General features: G+C 43.3%; 2 protein-coding genes across 4 annotated transcripts; one reads left to right on the top strand and one right to left on the bottom strand.

Moving 5' to 3' along the window:
• The first annotated feature begins 5,019 nt into the window (after positions 1-5,019).
• Positions 5,020-5,952, top strand: LOC117362654 (olfactory receptor 52A1-like). The gene has a single exon (XM_033949397.1). It carries the CDS (start codon positions 5,020-5,022, stop codon positions 5,950-5,952), a length of 933 nt encoding a protein of 310 aa, XP_033805288.1.
• An 8,189-nt stretch (positions 5,953-14,141) lies between these two features.
• Positions 14,142-23,473, bottom strand: LOC117363138 (putative olfactory receptor 52P1). 3 transcript variants are annotated; one of them, XM_033950467.1, is made up of 2 exons: positions 23,457-23,473; positions 14,142-15,066 (listed from the first exon to the last, which is right to left on the bottom strand). In XM_033950467.1, exons 1-2 carry the CDS (start codon positions 23,471-23,473, stop codon positions 14,142-14,144), a joined length of 942 nt encoding a protein of 313 aa, XP_033806358.1. The 3 variants fall into 3 exon arrangements, with proteins under 3 accessions (XP_033806358.1, XP_033806360.1, XP_033806359.1); XM_033950469.1 differs by lacking the exon at positions 23,457-23,473 and adding an exon at positions 23,430-23,440; XM_033950468.1 differs by lacking the exon at positions 23,457-23,473 and adding an exon at positions 23,048-23,064.
• Between the last annotated feature and the right edge of the window lie 1,917 nt (positions 23,474-25,390).

Here is a 25,390-nt window from a genome sequence, read left to right as displayed (position 1 = left end):
GGGGCTGGAGGAGTTGCCGTACAGTGAAAGATTAGAGAAACTGGGACATGATCGAAACATTCAAGGTACTGAAGGGAATAGACTTAGTAGATAAAGACAGGTTGTTCACCCTCTCCAAGGTAGAGAGAACGAGAGGGCACTCTTTAAAGTTAAAAGGGGATAGATTCCGTACAAACGTAAGGAAGTTCTTCTTCACCCAGAGAGTGGTGGAAAACTGGAACGCTGTTCTGGAGGCTATTATAGGGGAAAACACCCTCCAGGGATTCAAGACAAAGCTAGACAAGTTCCTGCTGAACCAGAACATACGCAAGTAAGGCTAGACTCAGGGCACTGGTCTTTAACCAGAGGGCTGCGTGAGAGCGGACTGCTGTGCACGATGGACCACTGGTCTGACCCAGCAGCAGAAATTCTTATGTTCTTATGTTCAGCCATGATGAAACGTGCCACGATGAATTGTCCCATTCCATTAGCTCAGTGAGTCTCCCTTATGGTAAAAATCTCAAGTTTTTAAATTTCCTCTATCCATCAGTTTGCAATTTTGGATCTTTATTGTGGATTTGAGTTGATCAGCAATCTAGATTTACTTCATATAAATTACTTTTTCCTTTTTTGTTTTAGAGATCACTGATCTGTACAAGTGTGTAGATATTGCTCGATTGTTTAAAGTTTAAATTGCAAAAATAAAAACCCAGGATCTCCCATGACATTGTCTATCACTGCATGTAGCCCAGCTGTTACACTCAAGGTGTGAGAGGGTTAAGTCTTGTTTATCTCCAGAAGTCAGGGACCCAAGTGGCTGGTTGGGAACCCCAAGTGAGATTTAACAAAGCACTCATAAAGACTTCCCCCCCCCCACTCACCCTCACTTGTGGCTCCACTCAGGCTCATTCCTCCTTCCATGTGAAGGAAATTCTGGCCCGAAGCTAAAGGATCACGGTGAGTTTTTTTAAATAACTGATGCAGCTATTACAGACATGAAAGTCTTCCTGCAATAAAAACCTCTGTCTTTGAAAACATTTGATGCTTATTTCTTTATATGCCACAAAAACCACTAACACGTGAAATAAAGTTGTGATCTGTGAAGAAGCTTTAAAGGTGTTTTCTAAAGCGGGCGGTTTGCCTCAGAAAATGGAGCCTTGAACCCAGTTTGGGGTTTTATCGTGACAACTTTTCACTTGCTCTGGCTCCCGTCATAGGCTTCCAATCCCCTCCTGACTATTACTCGTTGTTCTTATGTTTTTATATTCATTTTCTTCCTTTATTCAATAAACCAACTTTCTTCTGTTTAAAAAGGCAGCATCTCCTATCTCATGTTACACCTAAACATCACAGCGTCTAATTGTTCATGAGAAATCTTCATGTACCCTACAGATTATTTCAAAGGGGACTCGGCAGACAGTGCAAGTGCAAAATATGCTTCAAAACCTTCTGGTATCAGTTTAATAAAGCGGCACTTATCTTGAAGACGCTGTCTTATTTCTTTAAGCGTCTCATATAAATCGCCGATCGTTGCTACTTAAGTAGCTTGCTAGCTTTGATATGACTTTGATCCGACGCAGACTGCGTTTCACGGAGCTGTCTGTGCTCCCACTGCGTCAGGGATTTTTTTGCAATAATCCAAGTGGGGTCTCAAAGAATTCAATCAGATTCGTTTGGCACAATTTGGCTTTAGTAAAGCCATGTTGTCTTGGATCTTGTGCCAAATGAATCTGATTGAATTCTTTGACTGGGTGACCAGAGAATTAGACTGAGGCAGTGTGCTAGATATAATTTTATGCTGCTTATCCTAGAAATAAGCAGTGGATTTTACCAAGTCCATCTTAATAATGGAACATGGACTTTTTAGTTAGGAAATTATCCAAACCTTTTTAAAACCCTGCTGAAGCCATACCATTTCTTATATCCCGCAAATTTCAGCCAGGAGTCATTACGGTGTACAGGAAGATTAATAAGAATTCATACAGTAATATCATGGGTCAGACAATATTGAGTTCAAGTCTTGGACTACAGTATGAGTTGATGTGTTTTTAGTGATTTCCTGAATTGAAAGTAGGAAGGGATCTGCCACAAGCAGGCTAGAAGGCAGTTCCAAATCTTGAGACCTCGGACCTCGAAGAGAGATTTTTTCCAGATTTGACATGGAGAGGAGAGGGGCAGTTTGCAGCTCTGGGCCAATATTGAGTTGTAGAAAGAAGGCATGACCTGAATGGTGGATATTAGTCCAGTCGAGATTTTCCCATATATAGCCTTGTGGACCATATATGCAACTTTGAATTGGACTCTGCTCTGCATTGGCAACCAGTGCAACTCTACCAATGGTGCACTGGTCCTCTCAAACTGGGTATTGCGAAGGATCAGTCTAGCTGCTGTGTTCTGGAGCAGCTGCAATTTCTTAAGACCTTTCATTGGGATGTTACCATAGACTAGATACAGGAGTAAGACTGCCAAAGATACTATTCTGAAGCTGATCTTATTGTTCTAAGTTGTCTAAGTCTGAAGAGAAATTTTTTTGACCTGTGAGATAATCTTCTCTCCCATAGTAAGACCAGAGTCAAGGACAATAGCTAGCACCTTTGACGTTTTGTCTATCTAAGTTTCTTGCCTGTAGACAGTGTTAGTTCTGAGTGAGGTAGTGAGTTGTAGTCCCTGAACCAAAGCACCTTCATTAAATGCACACAGGACAATTGTGCCCCATCAAATGCGCAAACTGATAAGTGCGCGCACGACAATTGTGCCCTGTCAATTGCTCTAGTGCAGGGATCTCAAAGTCCCTCCTTGAGGGCCACAATCCAGTCGGGTTTTCAAGATTTCCCCAATGAATATGCATGAGATCTATGTGCATGTACTGCTTTCAATGCATATTCATTGGGGAAATCCTGAAAACCCGACTCAAGGAGGGACTTTGAGACCCCTGCCCCTTGGAGGGTTCCCATAGAGCAAGGGTGTCAAAGTCCCTCCTATATGGCTGCAATCCAGTCGGGTTTTCAAGATTTCCCCAATGAATCTGCATGAGATCTATGTGCATGTACTGCTTTCAATGCATATTCACTGGGGAAATCCTGAAAACCCGACTGGATTGCGGCCCTATAGGAGGGACTTTGACACCCTTGCTCTATGGGAACCCTCCAAGGGGCAAGGGTCTCAAAGTCCCTCCTTGAGTCGGGTTTTCAGGATTTCCCCAATGAATCTGCATGAGATCTATGTGCATGTACTGCTTTCAATGCATATTCACTGGGGAAATCCTGAAAACCCGACTGGATTGCGGCCCTCCAGGAGGGACTTTGACACCCTTGCTCTATGGGAACCCTCCAAGGGGCAGGGGTCTCAAAGTCCCTCCTGGAGTGGGGTTTTCAGGATTTCCCCAATGAATATGCATGAGATCTATGTGCATGTACTGCTTTCAATGCATATTCATTGGGGAAATCCTGAAAACCCGACTGGATTGCGGCCCTCAAGGAGGGACTTTGAGATCCCTGCTCTAGTGTTAGGCTAAGGTTTAGATGAGGATTATGGGAACCCTTTACTTAAGTGAATATCTGGAAGACCCTGATTTGCTCAGATTCCTAAAGGCCCCATCCTTTGGGAGGGGCTTGAGGCGCCTGAGCCAATCAGGGCCTTCCAGATGCCCATTTATGTAAAGGGTTCCCATAATCCTCATCTAAACCTTACCCTACCACTTGATAGCAAGTGAATCTTTTAAGTGTAGGGGGGTTCTGCCCCCCCCCTCAAAAAGACAAAATAGTATCCGCTGTATAGAATGCATTTGTCGGGGCACAATTGTCATGCGCATATTTGACGTGCATGCAATTGTCGGGGTGCATTTGATGGGTCACCCCCTCCTCCTGTATCATGTTCTATGTTCATCTTGATAATTCTAGTTATCTGTACTTTGTTTATCATATTCTCAGCAATTCTGTGTATCTCTACTGTGTTCACCGTATCATATTCCTAATGAGATCAGCCAGCTATCTCTTCTATGTTACATTATGAGTTAAAGTAGTTTGTGAAGAGGAGGGTCTTTATCCCTTTCTTGAACTTTCCAGTGTCCTTTTCTAGTTTTAATTCCTTCGGAGGGGAATTCCACAACCTTGGAGCCATCACTGAAAACATTCTTGTCCTTTCGCTTTTGTATTTGATGCCTCTGAAGGAGGGTATTTCCAACAGGTATTCTTGGCTCATGCTGGTGTATGGTAATATAGTCTGGCCGCTAGATATTGCGGTTCTGAGAGATGAATGATTTTCTGTGTCAGCAATGAGATTTTGAATTTTACCCTGCTTTCAATTGGGAGCCAGTGTAACTCTTTCAGTAGCGGGGTGGCACTTGTCTGCCTCTATTTTCCCAGCAGAAATCTTGCTGCTGCGTTTTATACCATTTGAATCCGCATAAGATCATAAAAATTGCCGCTGCTGGGTCACACCAGTGGTCCATCGTGCCCAGTAGTCTGCTCACGCGGTGGCCCTTTGGTCAAAGACCAGCGCCCTAACTGAGACTAGTCATACCTGCGTACGTTCCGGTTCTGCAGGAAATTGTCTAACTTTGTCTTGAATCCCTGGAGGGTGTTTTCCCCTATGACAGGCTCCGGAAGAGCGTTCCAGTTCTCTATCACTCTCTGGGTGAAGAAGAACTTCCTAATGTTCGTACCTGCTTGATCATGTACTTCAGAATGCCCAGCCGGATTGCATTGCAGTAGTCAAAGATTGAGCGTACCAGGGTTATTATTACATTGGACATTGCTTGATGGGTGAAGTAGGGTTTAAGTCCTCTAACGCAGTAGAGTTTACCATATGTGTTTTTCACAATGCATTTGATCTGTAACGTCATATGAATGTAATGTCAAATGCGTATGCATGCATTTGCATATAGAAATGCATGCATACGCATTTCCAGTAGATGCCACATAGCCTTCTGAAATGGCTTCCTATATTTTGCAACAAATTCACTGGTTAAAGAAGGTTTCTTATTTTCGTTTCTTCCCCACAGGCTTTCCCTGATGCCACATAGGACTTCAGCAGTAGACGATGTCATTTCTCAATTCAACTGTCAGGAACCCATCCATCTTCATTCTAATCGGGATCCCAGGCTTGGAGAATCTTCACCACTTGATCGCTATCCCGTTCTGTGTCTTGTACATCATTGCACTCCTTGCAAACACTGCAATTGTTACCATCATCAGCATCACCTCAAGTCTTCATCAGCCGATGTTCATATTCCTTGCCATATTGGCTCTCAACGATGTTCTCTTGTGCACATCCGTAGTACCCAAAATGTTAGAAATCTTTTGGTTTAATTTTAGAGAGATTACGCTTGAATCCTGCCTCACTCAGATGTTCTTTATTCACAGTTTCACAACTATAGAATCAGGAATTCTCTTAGCTATGGCCTTTGATCGTTACGTTGCAATCTGCAACCCTCTGAGATACACTTCCATACTGACCGGCAAACTGATTGCAAAAATTGGAATAGCGCTTATAGTCAGAGCAACGGTCCTCATAGCCTCTTTGCTTTTCCTTCTCAAGCGATTCTCATTGTACAAAACCAACGTCGTCTCCCAGTCCTACTGTGAGCACATAGCAATATTGAAGCTTGTACAAGGAGACACAAGAATCAATAGTGCATATGGTTTGGTTCTAGCCTTCTCAATATTGGGATTAGATGTTATTCTTATTAGCGTGTCTTATATTATGATTTTTAGAACCGTCTTCAGCCTTCCATCCAGGGAAGCACATCTCAAGGCCTTAAACACCTGCACATCACACATATGTGTCTTTTTAATGTTCTATGGTCTAGGTTTCTTCTCTTTTTTATCCCACAGGTATGGTAAAAATATTCATTCTTATGTTCATTTATTTTTATCATATCTGTATCTTCTTCTTCCACCAACGCTAAATCCTGTGGTGTATGGTGTGAAGTCCAAGCAGATCCGAGCGCGGGTTCTCATGCTCTTATGTTAACGTCATCTCAGTCTGCTGAAAAATAATTGACCTGTTTGTACAGAAGCGAGAATTACTGTCATTAAAAGAGACCTAGTTGATTCTATGTGTGTGGACTAGATAGATTACAGCACTAGTCTACTGACTTATCATTGACGTTTACTGATGCCAGTAGCGTAGTGGGGTGGGAGGGGGCAGGGAGGTGGCCTGCCCCAGGTGCCATGTTGGTGGGGGCGCTGGTACCCCTCCTGGTATACCGACAAATGCGCGCAGGACAATTGTGCCCTGTCAATTGAGTTAGTGATAGAATAAGATTTAGATGAGGATTATGGGAACCCTTTACATACGTGGATATCTGGAAGGCCCTGATTGGCTCAGACTCCTCAGGCACCCGCCCCCCTCTATCACACATTTGCACGCTGCTTTCCTTCCTCTACCCTGGAACACCCCCAAACTATCCAGGTTTCACTTAGGCACAAACACTAAGCCACAATACCATGGCCCTGAGTGCTAAATGCTCCGACATTCATAGAATTCCAATGAGCGTCGGAGCAGCATCAGAGCATTTAGCACTTCAGGGGCCTAAGTACTGATAAAAAATGAGCAGTTACCTCTGAACAGTGACCCGTCATATGCGCGCACGACAAATGCACGCCTCCTTAAAACATTCACTAGCCACTACACTTACAAGAAATTTCGCCTTCCGTTTGCCAACAATTCTGCTCCCATGCCTTCCATTTGCTATGGTATCTGGAAGGCCCCGATTGGCTCAGAGTACTCAGGCCCTGTCCCTTGGGAGGGGCCTGAGGTGCCGCAGCCAATCAGGGCCTTTATGTACCGGGATACACTTAAAACATTCACTAGCATACTGAATGGGAGCAATTGCGCCCCGACAATTCCACTCCCTTCATGCACGCACTTGTCGGTGGGCACATTTGACGGGGCACAGTTGTCGGAGTGCAATTGTCTTGTGCACTATTGTCAGTGTACACCTCTGAACAAGTGATTTGAATGGCCAGGAGCTGTTTCTGGACAGTCAAATCACTTTGAACATTGAGTGGCGTGAAAACGAATACACCATTAAAAGCCCATTAAAAAACAACCCAAAAATAATTAGTTGGTGCTAGGCACCTTTCAGGACCAGCATCCCCTAACCTCCTGTCACGCCTGCATCGGCTTTTCTTCTGACATCACTTCCTGGACTCACACCTAGGAAGTGACATCAGAGGGAGAGCCCACGAAGGGATGACAGCAGGTTGGGGGTTGCTGCTCACACCAGGAGCATTGCGGAGGTGCAGAGGAAGGGAAGCAGCGTGCAAATGTGTGACAGAGGGGGGGGCGGGTGCCTGAGGAGTCTGAGCCAATCAGGGCCTTCCAGATATCCACGTATGTAAAGGGTTCCCATAATCCTCATCTAAAGCTTACTCTATCACTAGCGCAATTGACGGGGCACAATTGTCCTGCGCGCATTTGTCGGTATACCAGGAGGGGTACCAGCGCCCCCACCAACATGGCACCTGGGGCAGGCCACCTCCCTGTCCCCCCCCCCCACTACGCTACTGGCATCAGTAAATGTCAATGATACATCTGTGGTACCTGGCAGTGCGTAGTGAAGCCTGACGCAGAAGTGGGCGTGTTTACGGGCAGTGCTGGACTTAGTTGTCACTAGGCGTCAGTACGTGTGATTCTCTGATGCACAATGTGGGCCTTTAAAACCTTGGCCTACATCACCAACACCTAGGGCTCCTTTGACGAAGGTGCGCTAGCGGTTTTAGCACACACTTAGCACGCACTACAATGCCGCGCGTGCTAAACGCTAACTCCTCCATAGAGGTTGCGTTAGTATTTTTCGTTTAGCGCGTGGTTTGCGCGCACTAATCTTTTGTGCGGGCTAAAAACGCTAGCGCACCTTAGTAAAAGGAGCCCCTAAGTTTTTGGGGTTAGGCGCCGGTAACCGCGATTCTCAGAGTACGTAGCTAGCGGATGATCAGGAAAACCATGAATGAGCAATGAAAGAAAGGAAAAAAAGAAAAAATGTGTGAGTCTTGCTGGACCATTAATGGAATTCAGGCAATAAAAGTTGAAATAAAAATAACTAAAATATGCAGAAGCAGATATCCAAGACTTTTCTTTCCCTTTCTTTCTTGTTCTTGGCTCTGGGCATGTGAACTGGGTCTTTATTTTCTTGTTGCTTCCCCTATACTATCAAATACTTTTATTTTTATAATATATTTATTTAGATCATAGAGTTAAAAGTCTTGCATATTTGATATTTTTCTTTTTATAATAGCTACAAAGAATTGCATTGTGTGTGTATAGAAATGGGCAGCTTTTAAACAGTGTTATAAAAATATATGTTTTGCTCTTCACAAAATATAAAAGGGTGTATACGAATAGTCACCTGAGGCTTCTCTCTTATCTTTATTCCACAGGGATGACCGCAAGGGGCCCTGAGTGCCTAGTATACTGTACTAAGACACAACAAAAAAAAATGCAGGATTAATTTTGATGTTAAATTCCAGAAAATACTATATTGTGATTCATTTATATTTTATTGGGTTGTTGTTATTATTTAAACTTTATTGTATTATATAGAACAAACTGCAAAAAAGAAAGCCCTATGTAATGGAATGGAAATGTTTTTGACAAATGGTATGGAGCCTGAGAATTGACATCACTTCTCCTTTGTACCAATTATCCCCCTCCTCCCCTTTATACAAAACTGCACCTGGGGTATATTTTTATTGGAATTTTATGCAAAGGCTGCATTTGTAATTAATTGGCTTTTAATAAATACTGAATAAATATTTTCAGTTGGAAATATATATAATTGCACAAATGTTTGATTTGGGCTGCCTTTGTTAGGTAGGGGTTTCAGCCTCCCCCTGGCTCAATTGATGTCCCATGTGAGGAGAACCCCATTGGGTGGCGTTGGTAACCCAGTGGAAGATTTATGGAGCTCTGCTGGTTGGGAGGTGAAGCCTCTTAGTTGAGATAAGTATATCCCGCCGTCAGATATGTAAGTAAGGATCCTTTGTATATATATGCATGCTTGATTTATTAAATAGAATTAATTTAGTTACTGTAAAATTATAAAGTAGGAAAAAAAAACTGTGGCTATAGAATTGCTATATGTATATATATAAGCACAGCTTATATATTTTAGTGGAGAAAAGTTAATTTAATAGTGCAATTGTTACTGCTTTATTTGCTATGGATCATATTTTGTACTATCTCCTAATCATCTGTTAATTTCATCTCGACCTGCGAGGTTCTTTTCCTTCTCCTGATGAAGACCCACCAGCCGAAACACGGCCATCTTGAGAGAAAGTGACTGCTTGGAACTGAGCCTGGTTTTCCAGAGAGCAATTTGCTATTAGATGATATATTTTGGACTCTTTTATGCTATATTAAAGTTTATTTGGACTTTGTAGTGTTCCACTTTGTTCATCTGAAAATAATAAATTATATTCGATTAACAAAAAGTGAACATTACATCAAGTTACATTGGCTTATCATGGATTTCCAGGTCCAATATAAGCTGCTGTTGGTAGTTTACCAAAGTCTGCATGAGTTGGCCCCGAAATACCTAATTGATCGTCTGGAGTATTACATTGTACTTCTCAAGTTGCGTTCCTCTGAACATTGGGATCTGTGGATCCCAATAAGAAAGGAGTTGAGACTTCAAACATCAGGGACGGGGGTGTTCTCCTGCATTGGTCCAGAGGAATGGAACAAGAGAATATGGCCACATTTGAAATTAACTGGACCGCAAATGCTTAAAACTACACTTTTTATAGAAGCATTCTAATACGAGATGTTTTGCTCAATGCTGGTTTTAGGATGAATGTAATGTGAGGATCTGTGAACCCACATGGAAAGATCTGTAATTTGAGATGTTTGTGTAAGTCTCGTCTGTTCCATTCTGTGAACGTTACTTTTGTAATGCCGCCTAGGGACAGGGGGGTTGATAATTTTTTTTAAATAAATAAAAGATTGCTGAAACACCATCTTTTCGGTAAACTAAAATATGTCTGTGTTGTGGGAAGGGTGTTGTAGATACTAAATATGATTGCTGTTAACTGTTTTATGTTTTTATTGTGTTTTTGTATGGTTTGATGTTTGTAATGGTATTTATTATGTCTGTTCATTTGTATTTCACAATACAATATACAAAATACGATATTGAGGTCAATATAAATATGATATATACATTTTTTAAAACTTTCAAATAAAATTCACAAGAATACATCTTGCTGGATGAAACACAGAGAAGGAAAATTATTCAAAATGAAAATTCTTATAATAGGTCCAAATCTTAATTCCCTTTCTTAGACCACAATAATAATAGGGGCAGTCAACGTATATAATAAGGAGAAATTAAATACGTGGAGGGGCATAATCGAAAGGAACGTCTAAGTCCGTTTTCGTCTAAGTCGCAAGTCATCTAAAGTAAAAAACAGCTTAGGACACATTTTCAAAAAATACGTCCAAATTTTCTTCCCTTTCGAAAATCATCTAAGTATATGTCCTGCCGATCTGATCATCCAAGTCACTAAATTGTCCATCTTTATACCACATTTTCATCCAACTTTTCGTCCAAGTCAAAAACGCCTAGAACAAGCCCTGTTGGACGTGGGAGGGGTCTGCAAAGTGATGGATTGCACACTCAGACATGCCACCTACACAGTGGGGTACCTTACAGGGCACTGCTGTGAACTTCACATAAAGCCATGTCTTCATCTCACTACAGCTCCCTTATAGGTCACGGTGAGCCCCCCCAAACCACCTCAAGAATCCCCTAGACCCACTTATCTACCACCCTAATAGCCCTTATGGCTGCAGGAGTCACTTATATGCCAGTACAAAAGGATTTTGGGGGTGTATAGGGGAGTGCACAAGTTTCAGTATCAATGCAGTGATTACAGGGACTTATGGGCATGGGGCCTCCTCTCTATGGGTCCCTAACACACCCCCAAGACGACTTAAGCTGCCTCTGTGCAGGACGACTAGGCTTTCCTGTGCCAGGCTGCCAGGTGATGATGTTCTGGAGGCTGAATTTTAAAGGTGTGATTACGATTTTTATGGGGTTGGGGATCGGGGTCGGTGATCACTGGGGTAGTGTGTGGGGGTCTATATTATGTGTTTGCAGTGCTTATCTGGTGACTTTAGGTGGTTTTTTGTGACTTAGACCATGTTTTAAATGGTCTAAGTCACAACGTCCAAGTTCCGTCTAGGCTCTGTATGCCGAGGGATCCCTTGCCATCAGCTGATCGCGACATAGGAATCCACGATCAGCTGAGCCAGCAGGATTCCCAGAAAATATGGAGAATCATGCCAGCTAAGCTGATCAGGGGGCAAATTCCCCTGCCATGATCAGCTGAGCCAACTGCGGCAGAGGATCACTCCCCACTCCGACATCTCCCCTGAGATTGGCAGGAGGGGATGCCCACTCCCTCTTGCCCTAATGAGGACCCCCCTCCCCCGAGATCGGCAGGAGGGATGCCCACTCCCTCTTGCCCTAACGAGGACCCCCCTGCCCTCTTCCTTACCAACACCCCTGTATCCTTCAGTTTGTAATTTTGGATCTTTATTGTGGATCTGAGTTGATCAGCAATCTAGATTTACTTAATGTAAATTACTTTTACCTATTCCTTTTTTGTTGCCAGAGGATGTGGTAAGAGCGGATAGCATAGCTGGTTTTAAGAAAGGTTTTGACAAGTTCTTGGAGGAAAAGTCCATAGTCTGTTATTGAGAAAGGCATGGGGGAAGCCACTGCTTGCCCTGGATCAGTAGCATGGGATATTGCTACTCCTTGAGATTCTGGAACCCTGCTACTCTTTGGGGTACTAGAATGTTGCTACTCCTGGGGATTCTAGAATCTTGTTACTCTCTGGGATTCTGGAATCTTGCTAATCTTTGAGATCCTGGAATGTTTTGGCCAGGTACTAGAGAATGGGCTACTGGGTTTGATGGACCTTTGGTCTAACCCAGTAAGGCTATTCTTATGTTCATTCTTCTGAGCAACCAGAAAGGGACATACTTTGGCAGGAAACCTTGATGGAGAAGACTGACGCCAGATCTCTGTGTCTCTAGATAAAACTGAACTGTCACATCAGCAACCCTCCATTTGAGGGGCAGTGCAAGGACATCCCACAACCGGCTTAAGAACATTCGTGATTGCTCCACCAGGAAAGGTGATCCCCTGAGTTGAATCTTCTATTCTCCCAGATCAGATGCGGCTGGGGTGCTATAGAGGCAGCGATCAAAACACATGCAACGGGGGGAGGAAAAGAGTGATATAGTTGCCAATCAAGAGTGACACCTAGTGGTCATATGCAAGACCCATAGTGCAGGGTTTTAGAAGCAGCTCTGGTTCGTGACCCCTGACTAAGGACTACTGATGCACCTGATGTACACTGGGAGAATATTTTAAAAAGGGAAATGAATAACATAACAAAATTTCTTATTTACCCCAGCTACTTCGCTGTTCTGTACAGTTAACATATATTAAAATGCAAGTATACACAGTATAAACATATTTAATTAATCAAAATATTTACTGATAAGGCCAAAATCCAGTTGGCATGGAGTTCCAAATGGAGCAGGAGGAAACTTGCTCAATATCTATATTGATCTATCTAGAGTATTTAAATACAGTCAACCCTTGATTTAACAGATGAATTAGGGGCGACAGTGTCCGTTACATCAAATTGTCCGTTAAATTGAAATGTCTAAAAAAATATTAAATTTTATATCTTTTGAAGTGCAAAACAATCAGTTTTCATATTTAAAACCAAAAATGGGATATTCACATGGGATCCCTAAGGGAGTGAAACCAGGGGGCGGGTATTTGGAATGGGCAGACTTGGTGGGCTAGAGCCCTTTTCTGCCGTCTTTTTCTACGTTTCTAAATTTAGCTATATTACATATCTTGTATAAGAACTATATACCGAGCATACATATAAATAAATTTTAATTGTTTTGCTTTGAAATTCTGTCACTTTTGAATTCTGTCAACCCTGTCATTATAATCCACACATAGCTACTGGCAATTTGCCTGTTAAATCCAAAATCAGTTATTTATTTAAGTATTTTTATATCACTTGTAGCTTAAGTAGTTTTAAATTGAGGTACTTGAGCATTTTTCCCTGTCTCTCCTGATGGGTTCACACTCGATCCAATGTATCTTGGTCAAGGGGGGATTAAGTGACTTGCCCAGGGTCACTAGGAGCAGTGTGGGATTTGAACCCACAGCCTCAGAGTTCTGAGGCTGTAGCTCTAATCACTATGCCACACACTTCCCATAGGGATTGTTAAATTGAACTGCCTCTGCTTCTGTGCCTGCTCCTCTCAACCCCCCCCCCCCCCCCCCCCCCCCCCCGGCCAGTCTATCATCTCTCCATCCCTGCCCCCACTTCTATGCTTGGGTTCAGTATATTTTCCTTCCTGTCCCCCTCCTTTCCCTCCTGCTGCCGTGTGGATCAGGCATTACTCCAGCACCTCCCGCCCAAGTCCTCCACAGGCAGCAGAGGGAGTGCTGACACCTGCCTCTCTGGCCAGCAGGGTCTTTCCAGTATGCATCCCACCCACAGGAAGTTGCAACAGATACCTGGAAGCAGGAGAGGTGGAGGAGGGAAGGCAGGTGCAACCTCAGACGGCACCTGCTATTGGACGGCCCTGGGCATTTTGCAAGGGTCGCTCAATGGTCTCTAAGTCCTACTGCCACAAGTCCTGCAATCCACTGTATTCCAGAAACCTCACTATTCTCTATTTTAGAAGTATTTCCATTAATTTACTTACCATAGAGGACAGACTAGATGGCCTATAGTTTCCAAACCCCTCACTATGTTGGTTTTGTGGAGAGGGACCACATATGCCCTTCTGCAGCCCTCCAAGAGCACTCCTGACTCTAGAGAAGCATTGGAACGGTCAGAGATTGGAGTCACCAGAACTTCCCTATCCTTTAGATGGGTTCAATTCCCCGCAGCTCCTTGTGACCTTGGGCAAGTCACTTAACACTCCATCGCCCCAGGTACATCGTGAGCCCATTGGAGACAGAGAAAGTACCTGCGTATAATGTGTACAATGCCATAGAAATGATTACCAGTAGTAGGGTTGACTGTATGAAAAACTGTTCCTTCACTCCATAATCCAACTGGTTTTCAATGAACCCTTGTTGCTGCCGTTTCATAAATCCAACTCCAATTTCATTGTTTCTGATGGATGATCCTGAGCACCCTGTGACGAATCTCCTTTGTTCTTACCCCATAAACAATGGGATTAACCATGGGTGGAATAAAAAGGTAGACGTTAGCCATAATGATGTGAACCTGAGGGGCAATATTGTGACCAAACCTGTGAGTGAAAAAGGAGAAAAGAGCAGGCACATACGAAACAAGGATAACGCAAATGTGGGAACCACAGGTGCCAAAGGCTTTGACACGCGCTTCATTGGAAGAAAGCCTTAAGACAGCTCTGACAATCATAATGTAAGACAAGACAATAAAAAACACGTCCAATCCAATCACCACAAGAGCGACAAATAGCCCATACACTCGATTGACTGTCGTGTCGGTGCATGCTATCTTAACTATGGCCATATGCTCACAATAGGTGTGCGAAATCACATTGGTTCTGCAGAAAGAGAGCTTCTTTATGAGAAAAGGACATGGTGTCATTAACACGGTTCCTCTGATTATAGCTATCACACCAATCTTTGCTATTCTAGGGTTGGTTAGCAAAGTCTTGTATCTAAGAGGATTACAAATGGCAACGTATCGATCGAAAGCCATGGCCAACAAAACTGTTGACTCCATGATCGAGAAAGAATGAATAAAAAACATCTGAACCAGGCAGGCATCAAAATTGATTTCTTGGGAATTAAACCAGAAGAGACACAGTATCTTTGGCATAGTCGATGTTGATGCAATCAGGTCAATGATTGATAGCATTGAAAGAAAAAGGTACATGGGTTTGTGCAAATTCTCCTCTCTTGTTATAACAAAAAGAATAGTACAATTTCCTGCAAGAGTTAAGATGTACATTGAGCACAGCGGTATAGAAATCCATACATGTATTTCTTGCAGCCCCGGAATGCCAATCAAGATGAATACTGAAGGATTAAAGTTGGAGCTATTAACAGAGGGTGGGCTGAGGTTCTCTGCTGGCATCCTATCTGCTGTCAGACAATTATTCAGTTCCTATAAACAGTAAAAAGCAAATGTACGATTAATGGGTCAAAATATATACAGTTTGGGGCTAATTTTACAACAATAAACCTAGGCCAACATCGGAAAAAGATGATTGTAGCAGGTTTCTGGGTCTTTCCGTGTCTGTGTAGAAAGAACCGACGTTTTAGCCATCATGCTGAGACTTTCTGCAGTGTGTCTTTATATATATAGTGGGTTCTCAAACAGGTCCGTGCTCCCACTATATATAAAGTCAAAGTATGATGGCTAAAACGTCGGTTCTTTCTACACAGACGCAGCAAGAGCTGGAAACCTGCTACAATCATGATGCCAGCCACGGAAGCCTAAGAGAACGCTGGGAAAAGATGCAATATATGTGACTCTGTGCCTTTATGACACAGGCGTGTAGAACCAACCTCTATGCAGACAAATTCAACCAAAAATGTATACTTGCTTCAAAAAGATGTGCATCTGTATTATGCAGTGTGAACGTGGGTATTCCTGGTGGGGGAGGGGGTAGTTTGGGTGGAGTTATGATGTTTGCAATTTAAAAATAAGTAGGTTCATAAATTTACACATTCTTCAGAGCAAGCATACATTTTTGTGTTTCAATTTTCGTGCCTATATCAGCGCAAAAAACATAAATCAATGCATCGCCCCACTCATGCCCAGAGGCTTTGTCTGTTAGACCTTATTAGAACTAGGTAAAAATGTGCATTTTCTTCAACTTGACCTTCCTTTGACCCAGACTTCACGCACGACTGAAGAATAGGGAGGGCACGAGTTTGACCTTAAACCTTAGACATACGATGAAGGTCATTTTGGATGCACATCCAATTTGCACTTGCCAGTTAATTGAATAATGAGCCAATAAGCGCAGATAATTGGCTCCTTAACAAGCAATTATTAGCGTTAATTGGTTTAAATTTAAATTTGCATGCGTAAATTTAGGCATGGGATCTGCGCCTAAAATTTACGCACTGCGCCAAAAAGGGGGCACGGAAATAAGAGTGTCATTGGTCGATCAGGGACGTCCCTCAAAGCTACACGCTTAGCTGTAGAATAGGCATCATGTTTTTCACCATGTTTCCTTGATGCAAACAAAGTTCGACAGGGTGTATGAATTGTTCTATAAACCGAGCATACAATAGCACTTAGGCATTTTTTCTGCACAGGGTTTTTGAGGCACAATATACAGAATTCCATCTACGGCCTGGCTGCCCCAAGTAGGCCCACTCTCACTATCAGAAGCTAAGCAGGGTCGGGCCTGGCTAGTACTTGGGAGACCGCCTGGAAATACAGGTGCTGAAAGCTGAGGGGCCCTATGTTGAGTAGGAGGGACATGGGGGAGCCACACACTGCACGGGAGCAGACAATGGCAACCCACTCCTGTACAATGTCATGAAACATGAGTTGGTGGCATAATCCATTCCTACAGAGTTAAGTCCTTAATGCCGACTGCTGCAGACTAAATATGGCTCCAGTATTTCCTCAATGCATTGGACAGCCTACAAATTCAACCAAGCAGCTTTTCAAAATAGTGACTGGTCTATAATGCAACCCCCACAACACAGCCAGCCTTCTACGGTTGATACTGATTAGCAGTAAACTATTTCCAACAGTAGCCAATCCAGATCACAGGTACCTCCTCCTCCTCCTCCTCCTTATCATTTCTATATAGGGCTACTAGATGTATGTACATTAAACATTCGAGAGACAGTTTCAAGTTTAATAATTGTTTTGATTAATCACTTAATCGTATTTCAAAGCGATGAACAAATTAAAATTACAATTTCTGGGAAATAAAACAAAACAGAACAATACATATTAACTTACAATATTAAAAAAATTACGATTACAAACTTAAAAACACAAGGAAAGGAGGGAGATGAAATACAAATCATTATAGGAAAGTAGAACAAAAAAGGAAAAATACAAAATGAATAACAAAAAACAGTGTAATGTAGTACAATAAAATATTCTGAGCTGCAATAAGTTTTGTTAATTATCAAAAGCGTCTTTGAAGAGAAACGTTTTTAAGTTACTTTTGAATTTCTCAAGATTCTTCTCTTCCCTTAAATAAATTGGAAGGGCGTTCCATAACTGAGGTGCCGTAACGGAAAAAATAAATTGTCGTCTTGTATTGATGACCTTAAGGGATGGAATAGTTAATAAATTCTGTTCATTGGAGAATATGGTATCAATAATTTGTAAATAAACGCTGGGGTTTTATTAAGAAGGGTTTTGAAGGTGAGTATGCACAGCTTATATCAGGGGTGCCCAACTCGTCGATTGCGATCGACAGGTCGTTCGCTCAGGCGACCCCAGTTGATCGCACAGCAGGTTCCCTTCTTCCCTTCTCTTTTTTTCCCCTCCTGACTGGCCCGCCTCTTCAAGAACGCTGGCCAATCAGAGTGCTGGAAGGGCGGGGTGAAGGTCGGTGGGGGACGAAGCTCAGCGCATCACAAGAAATAGAAGCGCCTGTAATGATTGAGGTAAGAGCGAGGCCTAATGCTGCCCGATATACAATTTTAAAAACCCCAAAATCGGCCTCCCAATCAGTGGCGTACCGAGGTGGGGCGGTCCGCCCCCGCCCCGGGTGCACGGCTTGGAGGGATGCACCGCCGTCCGGGTCCTCCTGCCCTTCCTTTCCACCGGTCTGCGCACGGGGCTCGCACCCGCCGCCCAAATGGTGCTGTTGGTTATCGCGAGACTCGCGGGAGTTGACGGCACCATTCGAGCGTCGGCGCGGGACCAGGCAGGCGCGAGTCCCGAGCGCGGACCGGGGGAAAAGAAAGGCAGGATGACCCGGACCTGGCCGGCTGTGCACCCCTCCAAGCCATGCACTCGGGCGGATCGTCCCCCTTCTAAATCCATTGTACTTGTCTTTTATTCAGTTCCACTAATGAGCATTGTGACAGGCAGTTCTTATGGGGCAGTTCTTGGAAGTATTTCTTTGTTTTTCTGTGCCTAAGTATTCTATTAATTTAACTTCCTTATTCCTGTGGGGATCTCCAAAGGGGACGAATGGGAGACGGCCGGTGGCAGGTGGTACTTTAGCAATTCTTACAGGTTGCCATAGGCCTCAGGAGCTGTCTTCCCTCTGCCGTGGTCCTGCCCCTCCTCTAAGTCAGAGACAGGCTTGGGGCAGAGGGAAGACAGCTCCTGAGGCCTATGGCAGCCTGCAAGGATCGCTAAAGTACCAGCGATCCTCTCTGCAGACTGCTCCCTGCTGGAATTAGGTAAATGGATGTGGGGAGGGTAGGCCTTCGGGGGGGGGGGGGGGGGTGCAGTCCTTCAAGGGGTAGTGCAGGCCTTCAAGGGGGGAGTCAACCTTTGAGGGGGAATGTGCAGACCTTCAGGGGGGGTCAGGCCTTCGGGGGAGGGGGGCTGTATAATAAAAAAATATTTGAACATAAATACAAAGTACACTCGGTGTGTATATATATATATAAATAAATATATATATGTTTAGCATTTTTATTGTTGGTAGATCATTTTGACTTGGTCATTTTAAAAGTAGCTCGCAAGCCCAAAAAGTGTGGGCACCCCTGGCTTATATGTTATCCGGTGGGAGACTGGGAGCCAGTGCGCGTCTTTTAAAAGGGGTGTTACGTGATCAAATTTCTTAGTTTTGGTTATAAGTTTAATGGAAGTGTTTTGAATGATCTGTAATCGTTTTATTTCATTTAAAGAGATTCCTTTAAAAAGGGCATTACAATAGGCAATCCTGGAGATCACCAATGAATGAATTAGAATATTAAGTGATTTAGAACATAAAAATTTTGAGATTGATCGAATTTGTCTTAATCTGTAAAAGGTTGTTTTAATAATGTTACTAATGTGATCATGAAAAATTCAGTTTGTGATCGAAGATCACCCCTAAAATTTTGGTATTACTAACTAATTGTAGGGGAACATTTTTTATAGAAATGGGAGCAGTAAGGGAGGAGTTGTCTTTCCAGGGAAAAAGCATCACATTAGTTTTTTTTATATTGAGTGCTAATCTATTTAAGTCTAGCCAATGATAGATTTGATCGAGTTTTTCGTTGATCGCTATGATATCAGATGTTTTGTTAGCGTCTAATGGGTGTAGAAGCTGGATGTCGTCAGCGTAGGCAAAGACCTGGAAACCCACTGATTGGCATAAAGTAAGCAGAGGGGCAAGGAAAATATTAAATAATGAAGGGGAAAGAATAGACCCTTGAGGGACACCATGTGTCCCTGCTCAGTAGATCTTTACAATTAATCAAGCAGCCAAAAGAACAAGTAGGGGGGTTAGGGAATTTCTCAGAAAGGGAATGATAAAACAGGCATGAGTGAGAATTTAAAGCGATCTCGAAAAAGTGGACTTTTAGCCTAGATTTGAATATTACCAGAGAGGGAGCTTGACACACGGACTCAGGCAGCCTGTTCCAGGCATAAGGTGCAGCGAGAGAGAAGGGAAGGAGCCTGGAATTAGCAGTAGAAAATGGTACAGATAGGAGACATCCAATGAGCAGAATTCCCAAGAAGTGTAGGGACAGAAACCCAAATAGTAGCAACATACCATGTTACCGATCCCAAGGCAAGTAATTTGAGTGAAAAAAATATTTCTTCCTATTTGTTTTAAAGATATTTCTATGTAATTTCATTGAGTGTCCCCTAGTCTGTGTAATTTTTGAAACTAAAAAAAATCAATTCACTTTCACCCATTCTACACACTCAATCCTATCTCCCCTCAGCCGCCTCTTTTTCAAGCTGAGGAGCCCTAACCTGTTTAGTCTTTCCTCATACGAGAGAAATTCCACCCCCTTTATCATTTTGGTCACTCTTATTTGAACCAGAATTGAACACAATACTCAAGCTGAATTTGCACCATGAAGTGGTACAGATGCATTATAATATCTTCAGTCTTATTTACCATCCCTTTCCTAATAATTCCTAACTTCCTGTTGGCTCTTATGGCGGCCGCTGCACACCTAAATACTGTCCTCAGGAACTCCTCCCCAAAACAGGTCAAAGTGCAGGCACTGTGGAACTTTGCTCGTTTTTGTCCCCATAAACAGGGCGAGAAAGTTTCAGTTATTTTTATTATTTATTTTAGCCAAAATGGTTTGCTTCAACTAATAGCCAATCTGTCGATCAAATCAGGAAAGATTCCAGAAGACTGGAAGGTGGTGAATGTTATGCCGATCTTCAAAAAAAGGTTCATGGGGAGATCTGGGAAACTACAGACCGGTGAGTCTGACCTCGGTACTGGGAAAGATGTAAAAGGCGCTGATAAAAGACCGCATCATTGATCACCTTGACGAACACAATCTGATGAGGACCAGTCAGCATGGCTTCAGCAAAGGACTATCTTGCTTGACGAACTTGCTGCACTTCTTTGAGGGAGTAAACAGCCAGATAGACAGATGGGTTAAACACTGGTTGGCAGGCAGGAAGCAGAGGGTTGGAGTGAAGGGCCACTACTCGGATTGGAGGAGGGTCACGAGCGGAGTTCCGCAGGGGTCGGTACTTGGACTGCTGCTGTTCAATGTATTTATAAATGACCTAGAAACAGGGACAAAGTGTGAAGTTATAAAATTTGCGGATGACACTAAACTCTGTAGCAGGGTTAGAACTGTGGAAGAATGTGAGGACCTACAAAAGGACCTGAACAAACTGGAGGAGTGGGCAATTAAATGGCAGATGAACTTCAATGTAGGGAAATGCAAGGTCATGCATATAGGGAGAAAGAACCCGATGTTCAGCTACCAAATGGGGGGGGGGGGAATAGTGCTAGAGGGAAGTAACCTTGAAAAAGACTTGGGTGTGCTGGTGGACACAACAATGAAGTCGACGGCACAATGCGCAGCAGCCTCAAAGAAAGCAAACAGAATGTTGGCTATTATTAAGAAGGGTATTACAACCAGAACGAAGGAAGTCATCATGCTGCTGTATCGCGCGATGGTGCAACCGCATCTGGAATACTGTGTCTGATATTGGTCGCCGTACCTAAAGAAGGACATGGAGATACTTGAGAGGGTTCAGAGAAGAGCGACAAGAATGATAAAAGGTATGGAAAGCCTTTCATACGCAGACAGGCTGGAAAGGCTGGGGCTCTTCACCCTGGAGAAGCGAAGACTCAGAGGAGACATGATAGAGACTTACAAGATCATGAAGAGCATAGAGAAGGTGGAAAGGGACAGATTCTTCAGCCTATTGGGAACTACAAGAACAAGGGGGCACTCGGAGAAACTGAAAGGGGACAGGTTTAGAACCAATGCTAGGAAAATTTTCTTCACTCAGAGGGTGGTAGACACCTGGAATGCGCTTCCGGAGGATGTGATAGGACAGAGTACACTAAGGGAATTCAAAAAGGGATTGGACAAGTTCCTGAAAGATACGGGGATTGAGGGATATAAATAGAGGTAGAGATAGGATTATGGAAGGGATAGGTAGAAGAAAAATGGGGATTGAAAGGTTTTAGACAAAGGATCACTTACAGGTCATGGACCTGATGGGCCGCCGCGGGAGCGGACTGCTGGGCGCGATGGACCCCTGGTCTGACCCAGTGGAGGCACTTCTTATGTTCTTTAGACAAGGGTGACTTGGTCAACATTGTATATCTGGGTTTTCAGAAGGCGTTCGACAAGGTTCCACATGAACGACTACTTCGGAAAATAGAGAGCCATGGAATAGAGGGTGAAATACTCACGTGGATTAAAAACTGGTTGGCGGATAGGAAACAGAGAGTGGGGGTAAATGGACAATACTCGGACTGGAAGAACATCACCAATGGTGCCGCAGGGCTCGGTGCTTGGACCCGTGCTCTTCAATATATTCATAAATGACCTGGAAATGGGCACGACAAGTGAGGTGATTAAATTTGCAGACGATACAAAGTTATTCAGAGTAGTGAAGACGCAGGGGGATTGTGAAGATCTACAACGTGACATAACCACGCTCGAGAAATGGGCAGCGACATGGCAAATGAGGTTCAAAGTGGATAAGTGTAAGGTAATGCACGTCGGTATCAAAAATCTCATACACGAATACAAGACTCCCCCAGGAAAGAGACTTGGGAGTACTGGTCGACAAGTCAATGAAGCCGCCTGCGCAATGCATGGGTGGCGGTGGAAAGGGTGAACAGAATGCTAGGAATGATTAAGAAGGGGATCATGAACAGATCGGAGAAGGTTATCATGCCGCTGTACCGGGCCATGGTATGCTCCCACCTGGAATACTGCGTCCAGCACTGGTCGCCATACATGAATGGCATAGTACTACTCGAAAGGGTCCAGAGAAGAGTGACTAAAGTGGTTAAGGTACTGGAGGAGTTGCCGTACAGTGAAAGATTAGAGAAATTGGGCCTCTTCTCCCTTGAAAAGAGGAGACTGAGAGGGGACATGATCGAAACATTCAAGATAATGAAGGGAATAGACTTAGTAGATAAAGACAGGTTGTTCACCCTCTCCAAGGTAGAGAGAATAAGAGGGCACTCTCTAAAGTTGAAAGGGGTTAGATTCCGTACAAACGTAAGGAAGTTCTTCTTCACCCAGAGAGTGGTAAAAATCTAGAACGCTCTTCCGGAGGCTGTTATAGGGGAAAACACCCTCCAGGGATTCAAGACAAAGTTAGACAAGTTCCTGCTGAACCAGAACGGACGCAGGTAGGGCTAGTCTCAGTTAGGGCACTGGTCTTTGACCTGGGGGCCACCAGCGTGAGCGGACTGCTGGGTGTGATGGACCACCGGTCTGACCCAGCAGCAGCAATTCTTATGTTCTTATGTACATACATAAAATTTTACAATAAATAAAACAGATAAGCACAAATAATCAAATCCTTCGGAAAATCAGTTAGTTTTATATAGGTAAACTTCTTTGCATCTATGGAGATCACTTTGACAGTTGCCCTGTCTATCTTTTTTGGATTGTTGTTTCTCAATGTACTGCTTGCACTCGTTAACAAGATTCATTGTTTTAATGCCTTCAGTCTCTACAGGGAGAAAATTTAACTGACAAAGTTTCAATCATGCTTCCTTGCTCATGGCATCAATAGGAAAGCTTATAAATAAACCTACAGCCAGAATGTACAGTGAATAGTTCACAGTTTATTGATAGTTTCAAACTGCAGATATGATTATTTGAAACTGGGGATTTTTTGCAGCTCTGCTGTTGGTGTTATCAATAGGAAAGTGCCACTAGATTTCCTGATGCTATAAACAAGAGGAATAATGACTTCAAATCTCACGCATTGTGCCCAGTCTAAAAGCAGTAATTTATGAAATGGAAAAATGAGGCTGCTAGAACTACGGAGCTGAAAATCATTGAGCGGCCAGACAGGTTATACATCAGTGCAAACGTTTACATCTTAGCAACAGACATGTCAAGTAGTCGAAAGGAACTCACCAAATCCCATGGAAAAGAAACTGAGAGCCCTCTTCCTATGATGAAAAGGTGATGCTAAATATTCTTCATATAAGTCATATGCCAGGGTAACTAAAGCACCAGGACTTTATGAAGCCATGGGCTAAAATCCCTTCTGAATCACACCTTGCCCAAATCCTCAATGGTTTGCTTACACTTGATTGATTCATTTCACTGGGTTGGTGTTTTCTGCTCCCTCTAGAGGCCATATGGTCTTGTGTGTCTTCCAAAGGCTGCAGAAGTTGGTTCTCAAGGGTTGTAAACTGCTACTTTTGGATTCATGATGGTCTGTAATGAAAATGAAACAGAGACTAGGTTTAGATATTCAGCCCATGGCAGTCAACATGACTAAATTAGACTGACATTTTCAATGCTAGACCTAATCTGGGCATCGGATAAAGTTACAACAAGCTTTTTACTGTCCTAACTTTGTGCAGCTAGTTACCTAATCAACAAACTGAAAATCAGCACTAACCAGATAATCCCCAGCTCTGCCCAGGTAGTCTGCCCAAATCTTCAGTGACATTATCCGAGTTCGCCAGGCAGAAGCTTCTCTTTTCTGATTAATTTGTTTTGAACATTGGGACAACAGAAAATGACAGCAGATAAAGACAATATGGACCCATTTATAACAACTGCAAATATCTACAATCCCTTCCTCTCTCTTGTGCCATGCTTTCTTGGGAAAATCCACTGCTTATTCCTAGGATACGCAGCAAAAAAAAAAAAAAATCTGTTTTACTCTTTAGAATCTTGCCAAGTACTTGGGACTCAGGTTGGCCACTGGGTGGAAACAGGATACTGGGGAAACCTATGATGGCTATTCTATAAATGGGATGCTCACTTTTATGCATGCATTATAAGCTCGTTTCAGTAAATGACAATCAAAATTCAGCACCGAAAAAATCAGCATTCAGAATACTGGGCTTGATGGACCTTTGATGCTGAAAGGACATGGGGAAGACAGAGTGGGGAGAAGACGCTGAAAGGAAATGGGGAAGACAGAGTGGGGAGAAGACGTTGAAGGGAAATGGGGAAGAGTGATTGGGAGAAGACGCTGAAGGGAAATGGGGAAGAGAGAATGGGGAGAAAACGCTGAAGGGAAATGGGGATGGCAGTGGGGAGAAGACACTGAAGGGAATAGAGAAGAGAGAGTGGGGAGAAGACGCTGGAAGGGAAGAAGACAGAGATGTGGTGAGCGAAGGGAAGAAGATGGGTGCCAGACCAATTAGGGGGGGAGGGGTGAAGGGAGAGGCACAGTAACAGAGCAAATGTAAGATGCAAAGAGAAGATAGACAGTGGATGAAAGGAATTGAATGAGAAGACGAGGAAGCAGAAACCAGACAACAAAGGTAGAAAAACATTTTCTATTTATTTATTTTGCTTTAGGATAAAGTAGTATATTAGTTGTGTTGATAAAAATTTATAAACAAAGCTCTGCCAGCTGAACATCGCTTTCTCTAGTTCAGCAGCCAGAACTTTAATTTATAAGGAAGGAATAAGCTAAATATTGCAGTACAGAGGCTTGTATGGATGCTGCGGGACTGGGCCATAGACTAAAGTCCATCTGGTATTGTCCTAGGTTCCAAATGCTGAAGTTATCATCTAATCAAGCCATTGTGACATCACTGCTGAAGTTGGCTCTTAGGCATTGGTGGAATGAGGCATTATGACATCACAATCTCAGCTCTGGAATGTTGCTACTCTTTGGGTTTCTGCCAGGTACTAGTCACCTGGATTGGCCACCGTGAGAACAGGCTACTGGGCTTGATGAACCTTTGGTCTGTCCCAGTATGGCTATTCTTATGTTCTTCTAGAGCAGTGGTCTCAAACTCAAACCCTTTGCAGGGCCACATTTGGGATTTGTAGGTACTT

The sequence above is a fragment of the Geotrypetes seraphini genome, chromosome 6, assembly GCF_902459505.1.
Source record: "Geotrypetes seraphini chromosome 6, aGeoSer1.1, whole genome shotgun sequence".
Classification (NCBI taxonomy): domain Eukaryota; kingdom Metazoa; phylum Chordata; class Amphibia; order Gymnophiona; family Dermophiidae; genus Geotrypetes; species Geotrypetes seraphini.
Note: the sequence above shows the minus strand (reverse complement) of the source record. Positions and strands in the feature narration are given on the sequence as shown.